We start from the raw sequence: 18,064 nt of genomic DNA, 5'->3' as shown, positions 1-18,064 counted from the left end.
TCAAGGATCAATAGCAGAGGGGCACGACTGACGCAGGGACACACAGCAACCCGCGCATGCACAGGAGGGCAACAGACGGCCACCTCGGGGGACAAACGACGGCCAGATCGGGTCAACCATTCCAACACTTACCACCACTACGCACTGCCATTATCTCAACACCCCACTCAACCAACCACCACCAACCACATCAAACTCAACTACCAACACCAACTAAAATGCATGCAACCACCAGCACGCACTGACACCATCTCGACACCCCATTCAACTGACAAGCACCACCATCCATAGCCCACCAACTAAATCACTACACCAACCAAACGGTCCCTAAAGCAGCAGTGCTGTGGTGACCAGGCCCTTCACTGCTTCACTGTGTCGTGGCAGGGCCCCAGTGTGTAGTATCGGCAAGGCCCCGAGAGGGAGACGAGGGCACCTGGTCAGGAAAAGGCCAGGAGGTGAGCAAGCGGAGTAGGCTAATGCAGGGACAAAATGTAGACAAGAGTTACACAATAAACAACAATAAATCAACAATGAATAGAATTAAATGCATTCAATATGCATTTGTTCTCGGAAGTATTTAGCGATAATAACGGTAGTGCTCACGCCGGGCACACTTGAAGCAGTCCATCCGTAGGTTGTACAGGATCGAGATGAGTTTGTGTGTGTTGATCTTTCCCCCTGTGAGTTCCTGATGTGCGGCCACTCGCTGGAGCGGACGCAGATTCCGGCCCCAGTGGAGCGTGACCTGAGTGGTGCTCGTTGGCTTGTGTAGGGGATGGCAGGGCTTGCTGGCATACGGATGCCATTCGCTGGTCATGGTGGTGGATCCTCGCACGGCCCAGACAATCCAGGCCCTGGACAAACACAAGGCAACTGTCGTCAAGGTAACTCCCTACCACGAAGCTCACACTCGCAGAAACAAACCCAGCCCCAATCCGAACCCACAGCCTGCCCCCATCGCCCCGAGTGGTGCTGTCCGTGGATGGCACTGTGGATGCGTGGCGGGTGCTGTGTGTGTGTGTGCACTGTGTACGTGTGACATTGTGTACGTGTGGCGGGTGCTGTGTGTGTGGCACTGTGTACGTGTGACACTGTGTACGTGTGGCGCTGCGTACGCGTAGAGCAGTGTACATGTGGCACTGCGAACGTGTAGTGCAGTGTACATGGGTCGCTGTGTACGTGTGGCGCTGTGAGTGGCTGGCGCTGTGCCCGCTGCAGGTGAAATGGGCTCGGGAGAACTACCACCACGATGCGTGCGCCCCCTACTCCGCCCGCTTGGCCTCGGGGGACGCGAGCGGCAAAATCGTGGTGTGGGACGTGGCCGCGGGCGGAGCGCGCTGCGAGATCCAGGAGTACACGAAGCCTGTGCAGGGTATGCATAGGCAGACAGATATCTCCCATATATCCTTGAATAGACTGTTGGGGCAAGTGCTGTTCGCGAGCACTTATGAAAGCACCAAGTACTAGGAGAGGCCCGGGACCAGTTTAAATAATCGTCACTGGTTTTGACCGTGAGCGAGAATCAAACTCGGGTCACTGGGTTCGTAGCGCAGTGGGCTAATATCTGCACTGCCACACATACAGGCACGCACGCACGCGCACACGGAGAGATCTTCTATTTACCTTTGTGAACTCAGGGGAAAGTGCTGTGAGCAAGCACCTGTAAAGAATGGTGAGGCGAACATGAGAACGATGTGGTGCACACCACACCTGGCCGGCTCTGCTGTTCCTATGCTTGCGTGCTAATGCCACACCAAGTCCTCGGTTTAGGCTGGGTAGGCCAAGGCTAAACCAACGCGGACATCGTTTGACATTAGATGCCACCTGCCACTGCTTCCAGTCAAATCTGAGTTGCTGGAATTGCACTGTGCACAAAACACAAGCTTACCTCTCCACCGCTCTGCACTACACACACGCGCTTGCGTCTTGTAGGGAGTGATGTGGTGTTGATTCATTGACCACCATGGATTCCATTCCTGACCATGCACAACATCTGTGGTATCTGAACCTATCCCGAGCATGACTTGGTTGACACGGCATTAAATGAGTTTGCGTGTATGTTGAACTTCTTTCGCACTGTTCGTCGCCATCCATGCTAATCAGAGGTGCGGGGGAAGGACAACAAACTAAACACAAAAATTACTTCTAAAGAAATTAGTAACTAGTGTGGCGTGCGAACGCTGTCTTTGGGAAGATAATGGTGACTGGGCATTGTTCCGGCTATACCGCTGGGCTGCCCATCTTTTAAAAGATGCTCACCAAACAACATTTTCCTTTGGAGCAGTGGTTCCCAACATTCCTGCTGTACCCGCAGACCTTCTGTCAACTTTGAAAAAATATTCGATGACCTCCACCATGCACCGATAACATAATTCCCGTCGTTTTGTGAAAAACATGAAAGTGCAGTTTCGTAGAAAACTTCTCACGGCCAGTGGTCCACGGACCGTGGGCGGAGAACTGTCGCTGTACGGCCTGCAAGGCCGAACAGGAATCGCCTTGTCGTTTGTGACTCTCACATGGTCGGGTGGCGGTGCTGCGGGGCCCTCCCTACAGACATGCAGTGGCTGTGGAGCCAGGACGCCAGCCTGGACCTGCTTCTCGCCGTGCATCCCCCGAACTTGCTGGTGCTGTGGAACGCAGACACGGGCACCAAGCTGTGGAAGAAGAGCTATGCGGAGAACATCATCTCCTTCTCCTGCGACCCCTTTGATCCCTCCAGCCTCGCCCGTCCGTGCCACCTGCTGCTCCCACATGCATTCCCGTTCTCAGATACCCACTTTATCAGTAGCTCACCCTCTCAGAAACTCACCAAGCTCTCAGAAACTTTCACACACTCAGAAATTCACCTCCACTCTCAAAAACCCACCCACTATCATGAACTCACCCATTCTTTCCAAAACTGACTCTCAGAAACTGATACATTCTCTTGGCAGCTGTGTGTGTGTTTGCAGTTTTGACGAGCGAGGGCACGGTGTGTGTGTGTGTGCAATGTTCACGAGCGAGGGCACGGTGTGTGTGTGTTGTGTTGATGAGCGGTAGTGTAACAACGCGCTGCGCTACGAAGCTGGCGACCCGGGTTCGATTCTCGCTCACGGCCAACACCAGTGACGATTATCTGAACCGGTTCTGGGCCTTCACTAGGTCGACTCAGCCTCAAATGAGTATCTGGTGTTTTGTGTAAACATTGCCACTAGGGAGACAAAGGTGGCCGGGCGTGGTTATGGCTACCCACCCTCTCGTTTGCTGTGCCGGCCTTCATATGTGCTCACTAACAACAGTGTTACAGGCTATACGGGGGATCTTTGTCTTTGACGAGCGAGAGCACGGTGTGTGTATGTGCGGTGCTGACGAGCGAGGGCACTGTGTGTGTGCAGTGCTGACGAGCGAGGGCATGGTGTTCGTGCACGACTTCTCCCCATCGAGGCCGCCCCCGAGCGCAGGCAGGAAGGTTTACATCTCCAGCCCCAGCTCAAGCCCCGCCGGTGCCGCCGCGGCAGCGGGGCGCGCTCCCACGGGCGCCCGGCGAGCGCTCAACCGTGTCAAGACGCTGATCACTGACGAGAAGCCGAGGTGTGAGCAGCCCCTAATATACAGGAGGTCGTGGGTTCGATCCCGACCCTGACGCCTGTATATTTGGAGTTTGCATGTTCTCTCTGCCCGTGTCATGTGTATTTTTCTCTGAGTCCTCCGGTTTTCCCCTCCACATTCAGAAACATGCATTCAGAGTATTTGGCTGTAATACATTTTGACGTGATAAGCCACTTCGTTTGTGGCCAGGTCACTTTTGAAAAAGAGTTTTTTCAATCAGTGGGCCTTACCTGGTAATTATTTTTTAGTTTCAATCATAATATAAAAAAAATTATTCTTCATTCCTATCGTGAATGAACCTAGACTCAAACCTCTCCTGTGTGAATTTAACACGCGAGTACTTTCGCAAACAATGTTGTTATTCGTAATAGATTTTTGGGTCCGATCGCGCAAGTGAAATGCTTTCCGTAAACCCTCCTACACCCGTCACAGCCAGTTAATAAAGTTGTGACGTCATCAAACGTCCCAACTCATTACTGCTTCGGCAGCACCACCGATGTGGTTGTTGGAGAGCGATCCACACACAACATTTAACAACCGGGTAGTCTAACGTTTTGCTGATAGTCATAACCAGCATTATCAGGCAGTTGCTCGAAATTTGAAAATCTCCTCCAGTCTTGGCCTTAGGTGGTGTGATGTCACCAATGTGCACCCACAAGGTGGCTCACTTCCCAACCTCATCATGGGACTACCCCTCCTGGTTGATGGCGACACGACCGAGTGCGTGAGAGTTCTGCTCCATCACAGCTGGAAGTTGGCCATATTTCTGAGAATACCAACTCGCCAAGCTTCAGAATCTGGTTCAATCACAGGCAGCAGCTTCTATTTTAACCCAGGATCTTAGCGAAGCCAGCTTCAGCGCTGCTACCTCCCGAGTCATCTGGCCTCCTCTGAAGTCAATAATTACACACCTGGGCCTTTTAGGTATTCAGCTTTGCTTCTGCACTCCCTACGACTTGTGTCATATACAAGTATCCACCTAGGGCCATAGCCGATCCTGTGTTAGCAGTGTATTTGATGAACATCAAGAAATGTGGAATTAAAAAGGAAAATCGATTAAAAGAGGGAACTGATTACATATATGCATTTTTCAAACACGGCAAGTGATATTAGTGGAGCAGAAAGAGAAATGCAGACGCACCGAAGATGAAGACCAGTGCCAGAGATCTGAACATCGGGCGGTGTGAGAAAGTGAACACAGCTGTATAGAAGCTGCACGGACGTTAAGTGCGCAAGCCTTCCACTCTTCACTTGTACTCAAAAGTGCATCATGGTGACATCACCACTACTCCGCGGGGAATGATGGTCGTTATAGTGTGGACGTGCCCCATATGTGTGTGCAGTGTGGAGCGGTAGTGTAGCGGTTAGCGCTATGCTGCGCTATGAACCCGGGTGACCCGGGTTCAAATGCTGCTCACGGCCAACACCAGTGACGATTATCTGAACTGGGCCTCCCCTAGGTTCACTCACCCTCAAATGAGTACCTGGTACGGTGTGTAAACATCGCCACCAGGGAGAAAAAGGCGGCCGGGCGTGGTGCCGGCCACCCACCTCCCTCGTGTGCCGCGCCGGCTTTATAGGTACGGGCTAACAGCACTTGCCCCAACTGTCTGATCAGGCTATTTGGGGGATCTTTGTCTTTGCAGTGTGGAGGGGGTGCTGCTCACAGAGTGCATCCAGATGTCGTACCTGCCCGCCCACCGCTCCCACATGCTGCTGCTGTACCCACGCGAGATCGTCATCCTCGACCTGGAGATCAGCCAGACAGTTGGCATCGTCGCCATCGAGCGCAGCGGCGTGCCCTTCCTGCAGGTGCTGTCTCGCGCGTGGGGGCCACTGCCGCCGTTTGTCGTTGACCTCGTTGACCTCATTGACCTCGTTGACCTCGTTGACCTCGCCCACCGCTGGCGGTGATATTGACGGTAGCGGTGGTCGTCCGACCGCCGCCGATGCCGGTCGCTGGCGGGTCTAGTGCGGTTGTAAGAGCGAGCGCGAGGGAGCGGCTGTCACCCTGTGGTGGGGAGCACCGTGAGCGCCGACCGTGGAGTGCAGCGCTGGGGTGGATGACGACTGATGATTCATGACAGCGGTGAATGATGATGATGAAATTAGATGAAGGTGATAGATCAAGAAGGAGGTTGATGAATTTTGATGCTATGGATGATGATAATGGATGAAGTAGGATAGATGTTCGTGTTGGGTGAATATATGGATGATCTAGAGATGTACATTACGAAGTTGCCAAGTATAGTCCACTGCTGCTGCCCCCATAGCTGAAAGGTTTCTGGTATTGTGCTGGGCCACTGCAAGACGCCACACTGCTTCACTTCCACCTTTTCATCTCTTATGCAATATACAGGAAAGGGGAACCACGTGGTAACTTGTACAGAATATGATGACAACCACTTTTGTAGATATTAGGATGATACCATGGGTTTGATCACGACCCTGATGATGCCTGCTGTATATTCAGAGTTTGCGTGTTCTCCCTGTGGTCATGTGGATTTTTCTCCAGGTCCTCCGGTATTTCCCTCCACATTCAGAAACATGCGTTTTGAGTATTTGGCTGCAATAAATGTTGACACGATAAGGCACTTTGTTGAGCGATAATTCGTGGCCAGGTCGCTTGTGAAAAAGAGCTGTACAGCTCAGTGGACCTTATCTGGTAAAATAAAAAAAGGATGCAGCGTAGCCGCCACGGCATCCCGGTTGGCAGTGTTGGCGGTGTTGGTGGTGTCGCATGTTACCCATGCCCCCTGCGGTGCGCGCGGTGCAGGTAATCCCGTGCCGCCAGCGCGATGCCCTCTTCTGTCTGCACGAGAACGGCTGCGCCACCCTGCGGGTGCGGCGCCCCAACCGCCCCAGCGTGCCCGTGCCGGCCCCCGCCGATGAGGCCGGTGCGTCTCTGCCGCCGCATCCAAAACCCCGCGCTCGCGCTCTCTCCCAGCGTGAGCCACACGCATGAGGGCACGGGTCGCGCGCGGAGTGGCGGCACACCGAGGCTGCGTGTTTATTTCCCGCCTCTATACTCTTATGCTGGTGGTTCGTCGGGATCACCAGTCGGGTTTCCATTCATCTCCTAAATCGCGCCGTTTTGATATTTCAATCGTCGTCGTCGTCGTTGTTGTTGCGCTTGTTCACCCAGGAAAGCCTCGCCGAGTTTCAAGACTGTTGTTCAGGAGGATCCTGCCACAATTTTCAGAGTAGGGGGCGATGTCGCGACTCGGTGTGATCCACGTTGAGTAATGTGCAGCTATTTTTTCAGCATTTGGGTGTTTAGCCGATACGAGTTACACTGAAGTTTTCTTTGGCTATGATAGGATAACCAGAGAAGCCGGAGGAATTCCATGCAGAACAACAGCGGGAGAACGTACAAACTCCACACAGAAGGCACCTGGTATAGAGATCCAGAACCCTTGCTGTGATGTGCAGGTGTTTCCACTGCGCCACCACCCTGCCACCCATTGCAGTATCGCGTTGCAGTGCAGTGTGATAGCAGCTGGGACATGGGCAGTGAGTGAGATTGGCTAGTGGGGATGTGAGATTTGCTAGTGGCACCATGTTGGTGTGTGTGTTTGGATGTGTGTGTGTTGGTGTCACTGTATTGATGTCACAGTGTGTGTGTATTATTGTGTCGCTGTGTGTGTATTGTGTCGCTGTGTGTGTATGTTCTGTTTCTGTGTGTGGGTGTTGTGTTGCTGTGTGAGTGTGTGTTGCATCACTATGTGTGAGTGTGTGTTGTGTCACTGTGTGTGTGTTGCATGTGGGGAGCGGTGGTGTAGCGGTTAGCGCGCTGCACTACAAACCCGGCGACCCGAGTTAAATTCCCGCTCATGGCAAACACCGGTGGCAATTATCTGAACCGGTCATGGGCCTCCCCTAGGTCGACTCAGCCTCAAATGAGTACCTGGTGAGGTGTGTAAATATCGCCACTGGGGAGACAAAGACGGCCGGGCGTGGTGCTGGCCACCCACCCCCTCGTGTGCTGTGCTGGCCTTCATAGGTGCTCGCTAACAGCACTTGTCCCAACAGTCTGTTAAGGCTTTCCTGGGGATCTTTGTCTTTGTGTGTTGCGTCGCTGTGTGTGTTGCGTCACTGTGCGTGCGTCCCTATGTGTATTGTGTCACTGTGTGTATTGTGTCACTGTGTGTATTGTGTCACTGTGTGTATTGTGTCATTGTGTTTGTGTGTGCGTCACTGTGTGTTGTATTGCTGTGTGTGCTGCGTCTCTGTGTGTGTATGGTGTACTGTGTGTGTGTCGCTGTGTGTATGGTGTACTGTGTGTGTGTCGCTGTGTATGTGGTGTACTGTGTGTGTGTGTGTTGCATCGCTGTGTGTGTGTGCGTCACTGTGTGGGTGTGTGGTGTACTGTGCGCGTCGCTGTGTGTGTGTGTGTTGCGTCGCTGTGCATTGTCACTGTGTGCGTTGTATCACTGTGTGTGTGTGTTGTGTCACTGTGTGTGTTTCGTCACTATGTGTTTTGCATTGCTGTGTGCATAGAGGTGGACTGTGTGTCTGCGGACGTGGTGTACGAGCTGCGCTGTCAGTCGGACTCGGTGCGCGTCACCAAGACGGTGCGCCCCATGGCGCTGGGCTGCTGCCCCGTGGGGGAGAATGCGGCGGCCATGCTGGTGAGCGACGGACGCCTGCTCGTGTGGGAGCTGCACGCCACACGCGGGTACGTGGGGGCGAGGGTACGCTGGGTGATGGTGCGTGGTGGCGAGGGTACGCTGGGTGATGGTGCGTGGGGGCAAGGGTGCGCTGGGTGATGGTGCGTGGGGGCGAGGGTACGCTGGGTGATGGTGCGTGGGGGCAAGGGTGCGCTGGGTGATGGTACGTGGGGGCAAGGGTGCGCTGGGTGATGGTATGTGGGGGCAAGGGTACGCTGGGTGATGGTACGTGGGAGCGAGGGTACGCTGGGTGATGGTACATGGGAGCGAGGGCACGCTGGGTGATGGTGCGTGGGGGCGAGGGTGCGCTGGGTGATGGTATGTGGGGGCAAGGGTGTACGTGGGAGTCGGGGGATCCCCTCTCTCAAAGTTCAAATAGGCAATAAAGTCATCCAGTTGACACATTTTTATTGTTTTCAGTTGTTCGAACAGAAGGACCTATACAGCTTTGCGAATTCAAGTTTGTCAGATTGAACCTGGTTTGCTCAGTAACATTACCCTCTCATCGAGCGTCCCGTAAGCCTCTGTTCTGAACAATAGACCTGGGAGCTGTGGTCGTTTCTTGTAGCCTGACATGCTGAGGCTGTGCATGCTGTGGGGTGGCCAGGACATCGAGACACTTAACGCAGGAGTAGCTCCGCAAGTTTACCTCATTCTGGGGTAGCTGAGTGCGGGGTTAGCTATTTCTGTACTTATCTATTAATCTAGATTTGTACTGATCCTTGTGTTAGTGTACCTCTGTGCTCGTGTATCTATGCTCGTGTTGGTGTGTTGGTGTATCGTTTAGCGCACTGCGCTACTCACACAGTAATCCAAGTTCGATTCCAGCTTACAGCCATGACCAGTGACGGTTATCTGAACCGGTTCTGGGCCTCCCCTAGATCGACTCGGCCTCAAATGAGTACCTGGTGCGGTGTGTAAACATCACCACGAGGGAGACAAAGGCGGCCAGGCGTGGTGTTGGCCACCCACCCCCTCATGTGCCGTGCCGGCCTTCATAGGTGCTCGCTAACAGCACTTGCCCTAACGGTGAGCTAAGGCTACACGGGGGATCTTTGTCTTTGTGTGTGCTGGTGCAGCTGTGCTCAGGGTGGCTCCTCTCAGCTGCTGTCTCCGCTCTCCTTCTGCGGGGCACTTGCTGGGCCACGCACCCCCACGCTGCCGGACCTTTCCCTCGACAGCGCCTTTGGTACAGCAGCACACAGCAGCATAGCACACAGCGGTGCACACAGCAGCAGCACTCAGTGGCATAGCACACAGCACAAACCCCATTCGCCTCTTGCCTGTAGCTTTTTTGCAATCATGGTGCTCGTAACATTTCGCATTGTCAGCTGCCTCCACGTGGAGTGCCGTCCGCGTGGCGTAGCGTTCTCTACAATGCAAGGAGACACGCGCAGTGCGAGCCGGTGAGCTGCTGCTGTGCAGCCTCCTTGCTGGAGGACCACAGCTTCCGCGCTTGGTGTCTACACGCGGTTCTTGTGAAATGTTGAACTTGTTGTAAGCTGGAGAATCCTCCACACTTTGCCCTCTAAAATGCAACTTGCGAAAATGAAGGCTTGAAAGCCAGGCGACGGTGACGCACGTGGCCTGTAATCCGGCACTGCGGAGGCAGTGAGGATTTGTGGACCGCACACATCTTGGTGATGGAGCGTTTCTTCCCTCACTATGTGTGAGGTGTCTCCAGGCACTCCGGTTTCCTCCCACATGTACACACTCATTGATTGGCCGATAACACATCAATAAATAGAGGGCTGCAGCTTACCACACGGCTGCCCTCCTGCTTGTCTGGTTCCTCGCGCCTCTGAATCGATCTCTCTCTCTCTCTCCGCAAGTGAGCGAAGCCCTTTGACAAGTTGAAAGTATAATGATGTTAATGTTAGCACCGTGAGGTGCTCTTAGTTCAACCCGATATGTCGATCCTGTCTGCGAGAGTTAATATCTCTCCACTGTGGCGAGACGTTAACCACCTCGCCTGGTACACAGGAGGGTGTGGGTTCGATCCCGACCCTGACGCCTTTATATTTGGAGTTTGCGTGTCTCTCTCCCCGTGGTCTCGTGGATTTTTCTCCAGTTCCTCTCTTTTCCCCTCCACATTGAGAAACAGCGTTTCGAGTATTTAGCTGCTATAAATTACCACATGACAAGCCACTTCTTTGAGCTATTGTTTGTGATAGCAGGGACACTTGTGAAAAAAAATGCTCTACAGCTCAGTGGGCCTTACCTGGTTAAAAAAAAAAAGTTTGTAGTTTAGTCAACCGTCTCGTGTTGCCAAGCGCCGTGTGTGAGGCTGCCACGCTGCGGCTTCATGTGCCGCTGCTGCAGGCCAGTGCCTGGTGTTTGCGGACGAGCACTCCGCAAGGCCGCCGGGTCCGCAGCAGGAAGTTTCCCTGCGCTTCCTGCTCACGGGGCTGCTCTCCGGCCTGCCGCCCCCGCCGTTTGTGCTGCGCATGTGCCCCCCACTCACCACCAAGAACCTGGAGCAGTACCAGCCCCTGCTGGCCGTCGGTATGGTGCACACACGGACATGTGTGTGTGCGTGTGTGTGTGGTGTGTGTGTGTGTGCGTGTGTGTGTGTGCTGCTCATTCAGAAGAGGAGTTGGAGACGCTGCTGCTGAGACTGGAGCGTGCCACTAAGAGGTGGGGCCTTACCATCAGCCCCACCAAAACTAAGCACCTGCCTGGGTATTTTGTACCATCGGACACTCCACCCCCACAACTCCCAATTGGTGATGGGGCAGTTGTGGAGAGAGTGGAGAGTTTCCCATACCTGGGCAGTGTGCTTATCACTGGCTCCAGTTTATCAGCAGAGGTCTCACTCCGAATCAGTCGAGCGGCAATATCTTTTCATCGGTTGCGTAACGCTGTGTGGAAGCTACCTGGTCTGTCGCTCCGCACGAAGCTTCAGGTCTTCTCGGCAACGGTCATTCCCTCCCTTCTCTACGCTTGCGAAACGTGGACCCCCCTAGTGGAGCATCTTCGCCGGTTGGAAACATTTAGGCTGGCCTGCCTACGATCCATCCTGGGTTTAACCAGGCTGGATTGTGTGAGGAGCTCACAAGTCCTCGAAAGATCTGGGCAAAGTCCCATCAGTGAGCTCCTCCGGCAGGCAAGGCTGCGTTGGCTGGGTCATGTAGCCCGCATGCCCAGCCACCGCATACCTAAACAGCTTTTGTTCGGCCGGATCGAGGGGGCTAAACGGGCGCGGCACGGGCTAGAGAAGAGATGAAGTGATGTGGTACAGGAGGACGTGGAGCTGAGTGGACTTGCCGATGACTGGTACCAGCGGTGTCAAGATCGACCTCTGTGGAGGAGGCTCGTGAAGGACGCTACTGGGCAGTTGGAGGCAGTCGCCCTCCAACAACAACGGAGGGCGGAGGAGCGATGCTCACAACAACGAGCGGAGCGCCGGGTGGCTAAAGCACAGCAAGTTGGTACAGTAGGGGGCACAGGTGGTGCATCAGCCAGTCATCTCGGTCATCTCGGTCAGTCGACCCGTGGCACCTGGGTCTGCCCCGTGACCTCCTGCCCGCGGGCGTTCGACACTTCACGTGGCCTCAAGGTGCACATGGCCTGGCACAAGCGTCGTGGTGACGTCACCGCCACTTAGTGGCGAATGGCGGTTGTTGTTGTTGTGTGTGTGTGTGTGTGCGCGCGTGTGTGTGTGTGCGCGTGTGTGTGCGCGCACACATGCACACCACCCAAAGACAAAGATTATCCGTGTAGCCTTTAACAGACTGTTTTGGGCAAGTGTTGTTAGCGAGCACCTATGAAGGCTGGCACAGCACACAAGGGGGTGGGTGGCCAGCACCACACCCGGCCTCCTTTGTTTCCCCAGTGCTGATCTTTACACAGCGCACAAGATACTCATTCACAACTGAGGACCAGGACCGGTCCGGATATTTGTCACCGATGTTGGCCGGGTTCAAAGCGCAGTGCACTTACCATTCCACCACTGCACCCCACCCATTCGCACACGGGAACTTTACTGTCATCCTTAACCCCTTACCTTCACCAAAGGTGGTGGAGGCTATGCTTGAGTCCAGACAGGTCACCCCCTCAACCTGTTGAAATGAGGAACCAGCTCCCGTCACGACATGTTTTCCAGTGTATGATTCATTACCAGAAAGCCGGCAGGCTACAAATGAGTATCTTTAGTGCTGTAGTTTAAGTATCATGAACTCAAAAGTTATGTTTGAGCAAATCAGCTGCTTAAATGTGAGGCAGTGGGGGGCTGAGCTGATGCGATCATTGGCCGCTGATGTCCACAAACCCACAGCACCTGAGTTGGTCCACTGACCTGCTTCCTGTGGGCCCAACTATTCTACATGACCAGCATACACTGAGCCTGGCACAGATGCCATGCTGGTGTCGCCCTCACCCCATGGTGAATGCTGTAGTATGTTGTGTGTTGTAGTAGTAGTGGTGGTGTGGTGTCTTGTGTGCTGTAGTGGTGGTGGCGGCTATGCGCTGTAGTGGTGGTGTTGTGGTGGATGTGTGCTGTGGTGGTGGTGTTGTGGTGGATGTGTGCTGTGGTGGTGGTGTTGTGGTGGATGTGTGCTGTGGTGGTGGTGTTGTGGTGGATGTGTGCTGTGGTGGTGGTGTTGTGGTGGATGTGTGCTGTGGTGGTGGTTTTGTGGTGGATGTGTGCTGTAGTGGTGGTGTTGTGGTGGATGTGTGCTGTGGTGGTGGTGTTGTGGTGGATGTGTGCTGTGATGGTGGTGTTGTGGTGGATGTGGGCTGTGGTGGTGGTGTTGTGGTGGATGTGGGCTGTGGTGAGGTGTTGTGGTGGCTGTGTGCTGTAGGCACGAGTAGCGGCTCGGTGCTGGTTTACCATCTCACCAGCGGGCTGCTCTACAAGGAGTTCAGTGTGCACACCTGTGAGGTCCGGTACGTGAGCACGCGGACTAACACGCGGACTGACACGCGGACTAACACACGGACTAACACACGGAGTTACACGTGGTGTCACGCTGTGCGTCACACGGGGAGTCACGACAAGATAATGACTCAGAATGTTGGGGCAAGTGCTGTTAGGGAGCACCTATTAAGGCTGGAGCAACACAAGTGAAGGTGGTGTGACTGTCGTCACTTTTGTCCACTCACGTCTCCCCAATGGTGATGTTTACACGCCACACGCAGTACTAGTTTGAGGCCGAGTTGACCTAGGCAAACCCCCATGACTGACATTGGCCATGGGCGGGAATGAACTTGGGTCGCCGAGTTCGTATTGCACTTAAGGCTACGCCACCGCTCCCAAAACACAGTCACACCCAACACACATTGTTCTCCGTATATTCATAACACACCACACACCATCAGCACAGTCAAAACACAGTGTCCACTGTACCTACACAACACACAGCATCACATGGCACACACAACACCAAGCACTCAACATACGAAGCACACACATAGGCCAATCAAAATTAAACTCGGTATGTACTCAACACACAGTTAGCAGAACCTGCAGCACAAAGTAAGCCCACACACAGAGTAAACTGTAACAACAAAAACACGTACATTGTCCAGCACACTCGGCAGATGCAGAACACCAAGCACAGAAGCCAGCACTCATGTATTGTGTGTATGTGTGCTTGTATGTCTTTGTACAGCCTCAAATTAGTACCTGTTGCGATGTGTAAACATCGCCACTGGGGAGACAAAGGCAGCTGTGCGTGGTGTTGGTCACCCACCCCCTCGTGTGCTGTGCTGACCTTCATAGGTGCTGGCTAACAGCACTTGACCCAACAGTCTGTTAAGGCTATATGGGGGATCTTTGTCTTTTTTGCCTTTGTGTGTTTGTGCCTGTGTGTGCCTCTGTGTGTGTGGCTGTGCCTGTGATTGCCTCTGTGTGTGTGGCTGTGCCTGTGATTGCCTCTGTGTGCCTCTGTGTGCGCAGGGGTATTGAGTGGGTGAGCCTGACATCATTCCTGTCCCACGCCAGCTCCACCCCTAATAACATGGGCTTGGTTCGCAATGAACTTCAACTGGTGGACATGTCTACAGGTACACACAAACACACATGCACACATAGGTACTTGCATCGACACGATTGCAACACATTAAGCAACACACTGATACGCACATGCATACATGCCGGGCAAGGTACACTTTGAGGCCATGTGGATCCGGAAAATCTTAGCAGAAGATCACAGGACCGGCCCATCTCTATCTATCTCACATTGATCTAGCCAAGTCCTTCAAAGCCAAGAAGTTTCAGGGGCTCTGAATCTTTATTTTTGGTCGTCAGGTTTACAGAGCCCTTGCTCACAAACATGAGGGACGCTGAGAGGTTTGGCAGGCCCAGGGGTCAGGGTGTCACGCCAATAGGAGCAGCAGCGGTGTTTGCTGCTGCTCCTATAGATTTTGCAAATTAGTTTAACTACGTACTCTGCCTTCATGGCTGTATTGGTGGTTGTTTTGTTCCATACAGGTATAGTGAGAGGTTGCTTAATGTCATAATGTGATAAAGGCATGGCTCCCTATATGGTACAATCACGCTATGAATGTCATTTACCTTGTCAGTGGCTGGGTGATTGCTCTCCATTCTGAGAAGACATCAGAGATCATGTCATTGATCCTGAAGCTTGCCACAAAGAGATGGGGTCTTTACCATTACCCCCATTAAAACGGAACACGTGCCTGGGTATTTTGTGCCATCCACGACTTTATGCAATCCGACGGTAGAAGAGTTCCTGCACCTGTGGAGTTCTCATCGCCAGCTCTGGTTTGGTGGCCAAATCAGATTAGCAGAGTCAACATTTCACTAGCTGCATAACACTGTATTAGGTTGCCTGATCTGTCATTCTGACAAAAGTGCTTACAAAATTATGGAATTCCATTCCAGTTACACCTACACCCGCTGGAAACAATCCAGGCTGACTTTTATATGGTCCGTGCTGGGTTTACCCGTATAGGATTGTGTGAGCTGCTCTGGCAGGTGAAATGCTTTGGCAGGTGAGGATGCTTGGTCACGCATCCCCAACGCTAAGCCATCATGTGATGAAGCAGGCCAAATAGCGGAGGCTAATCGGACGCAGTACGCGCCAGAGAAGAGGGGTGATGTGGTTAATTGGGGCTTGCGTTCAAGTGCACTGACGGCGTGATGATGCCGGCGAGTTGAGGACTGTCGGTGCCAGCTCGCGCCCGCTGTGTGATGCTGCTGCTGCGTGGTGGCGGTGGGCAGGGCGGAGCACGCCATTCCGAGGCGAGAGGGGGAACGATGAGCCTCCAATCGACATGATCAAGATCTCACACCTCAAGTGAGTCCCAGCACCACCGCTGCCTCCCACACCCGGCACAGGCCGATGAACGCGTCCGCTCGTGCTTTCATATCACGTGACGAGAGCTCTGCTCCAGACAATGCTGTTTAAACTAAAACTAAACTATTTTTTATTTTATCAGGTAAGACCCACTGAGTTACATCCTTCTTTTTCAGAAGCGACTTGGCCACAGATGATAGCTGAACGAAGTGGCTTATCATGTGGAAACTTTTAGCAGCCAAATACTCTGAACGCCTGTTGATTCTAAATACTCTAACGCATTTTGGAGTCTCCGGTGGTTTCCTCTGTCCTCCTATGGGGCTCTTACACGGGGGATATTGTCACATGGCACGCTTGGGCCAGCGAGTCTTAGATTTAGAAACTACTGGGTTAATTTAAGTTCATCTATCGTTCACCTACACTCTCGAGCATTTGACTTTCCGATAATGCTGGAAGCGTCCCTATCGTCAGCGCTTGACGTGGAGCCATGACACGGCTGTGTGCGGCTGTGTGTGGCTGCTCGCGGCTGTGTGTGGTGCCGTAGGCAGTATCTGATTGTGGCGTTCCGCGACAAGCCCGTCGAGCTGTGGGACGTGCGCACGGGCGCCCTGCTGCGCGAGATGCCCAAGACCTTCCCGGCCGTCACGGCCCTGGTGAGCAGGGCCACTCTTGCACGCACGCACATACTCTGTAAGGGTAATGGGCCTTCCATCGTAGCGACGGTGACATCAATGAAGATGTGTCCCATGCTCAGGCGTGCTGGACTAAAGCCGCCCCTATTTGGTGGAAAAACCTTCCGCAGACATCGCAAAGTCACGGTGGGGAGGTGATGGTTGTACGCAGGCTTCGCGTGGTTTCGTCACCCACTCCAGGTTGCGCTCCCCGCCCGTGCCGCCCCCCACAGGAGTGGTCCCCCTCTCACAACCTGCGCACCCTGCGCAAGAAGCAACTGGCGGCGCGGGAGGCGATGGCGCGGCAAACGAGCGTGACCGATGGGGAGACCGGCTCCCTGCAACCCTCGCTCATCAGGTGAGCAATCGCCACCACCACAACCGTACACGCTCCAACCACAACCACACACTGTAGCAATCACCACAACCGTACACGCTCCAACCACAGACTACAGCCACCACCACAACCGTAAATGCTCCAGCCACACACTACAGCAACAACCATGGCCACAACCATACACGCTACAACCACAATCATACACGACAGCAACCACTATCATGACCATACACACTATAACCACACACTGTAGCAACCACCACAACCATACACAGTACAGCAATCACAAACATGCATACATGGCAACCACTATACCCACAACCACAACACCACTACACCCAGAACAATACACTCGCTCACATACATGTGGTCGATGCTATTGGTGTGGTTGAGCTATGGATGCTGTGATTATTATGAATGATAGTTGTATTGTATTGGGGTGGGTGGGGTGTAGGTCGTGGTGTGTGTTGTGTACAGTAATCCCTCACCAACCGCGTTTTTTACATTCGTGGTATTTATGTATCAATGGTTTTCCTTCGCTATACCAATTTGTTGATCGAGGTGTGGAGTTTTGTGTATCCGCGGTTTAGCACAGCGACCGTCACTTGTTATTCCAAATCCCGTGCATCGTCTCATTCCCCAGCTCCCTCCCCCCGTGCATCGTCTCATACCCCAGCTCCCCCCCCCCCCGTGCATCGTCTCATCCCCCAGCTCCCCCCCCCCCGTGCATCGTCTCATCCCCCAGCTCCCCCCCCCCCGTGCATCGTCTCATACCCCAGCTTCCCCCCCCCCCCCGTGCATCGTCTCATCCCCCAGCTCCCCCCCCCCCCCGTGCATCGTCTCATCCCCCAGCTCCCCCCCCCCCCGTGCATCGTCTCATACCCCAGCTTCCCCCCCCCCCCGTGCATCGTCTCATCCCCCAGCTCCCCCCCCCCGTGCATCGTCTCATCCCCCAGCTCCCCCCCCCCGTGCATCGTCTCATCCCCCAGCTCCCCCCCCGTGCATCGTCTCATCCCCCAGCTCCCACCACCGCTCTCTTCCCACCACCAGGTGGAGGTAGAGGGTGGGACAAGCCCCTCCTCTTCCTTCTAACAACCACTGCCCCCATTAACTCATCCTCATCAATGTCATCGTCATCACCATGGACGTCAACCCTCAATATTAAAAGTAAATAACATAAATGTATTGTTTTTAATCGTGTTATTTGATCATTTATTGTTTTTATTACGTGATTGTGTATTTTAGTTGTGTTTAGTGAAGGCAACTGAGGCTTTGACGAGTGTGACCACGGCCGCGGTTGCCCTAACCCCCAATTCCCCATGTGGCCTGAGTATTGCCAACCACGGCGGTTTTGCCAACCATGGCGGTTTTCAGAAAGGTAACCCCCGCGGTTGGCCATGGATCGTTGTATGGGTGCAGCAGAGGGGTGGGTGGTGTTCAGTAGTGGCGTGTGTAGTCGTGGTGTGGGTGGGGGTAGTAGTGTGTGCAGTGGGTGTGTAGTCGTGATGTGGGTTGTGTGTATTCATGGTGTGGGTA

General features: G+C 53.8%; 1 protein-coding gene across 4 annotated transcripts in view; it reads left to right on the top strand.

The window, feature by feature from the left end:
* The window catches only part of WDR11 (WD repeat domain 11), a 41,135-nt gene that overhangs the window by 2,558 nt on the left and 20,513 nt on the right, over positions 1–18,064 (top strand). For 2 of the 4 annotated variants that reach the window (XM_078593327.1, XM_078593325.1), the window contains exons 2-15: positions 773–884; positions 1,219–1,372; positions 2,554–2,727; positions 3,375–3,570; positions 5,235–5,400; positions 6,365–6,536; positions 8,089–8,266; positions 9,338–9,447; positions 10,581–10,763; positions 13,061–13,145; positions 14,158–14,264; positions 15,445–15,520; positions 16,065–16,173; positions 16,425–16,549. In XM_078593327.1, the coding sequence (XP_078449453.1) occupies positions 773–884; positions 1,219–1,372; positions 2,554–2,727; positions 3,375–3,570; positions 5,235–5,400; positions 6,365–6,536; positions 8,089–8,266; positions 9,338–9,447; positions 10,581–10,763; positions 13,061–13,145; positions 14,158–14,264; positions 15,445–15,520; positions 16,065–16,173; positions 16,425–16,549 (1,947 nt within the window). The remainder of the gene's footprint in view (positions 1–772; positions 885–1,218; positions 1,373–2,553; positions 2,728–3,374; positions 3,571–5,234; positions 5,401–6,364; positions 6,537–8,088; positions 8,267–9,337; positions 9,448–10,580; positions 10,764–13,060; positions 13,146–14,157; positions 14,265–15,444; positions 15,521–16,064; positions 16,174–16,424; positions 16,550–18,064) is intronic. The other 2 variants (XM_078593326.1, XM_078593328.1) reach the window with 2 other exon arrangements.

Source organism: Lampetra planeri, chromosome 4 (genome assembly GCF_965212315.1).
Source record: "Lampetra planeri chromosome 4, kcLamPlan1.2.h2, whole genome shotgun sequence".
Classification (NCBI taxonomy): Eukaryota; Metazoa; Chordata; class Hyperoartia; order Petromyzontiformes; family Petromyzontidae; genus Lampetra; species Lampetra planeri.
This window is presented reverse-complemented; position numbering and strand designations above follow the sequence as displayed.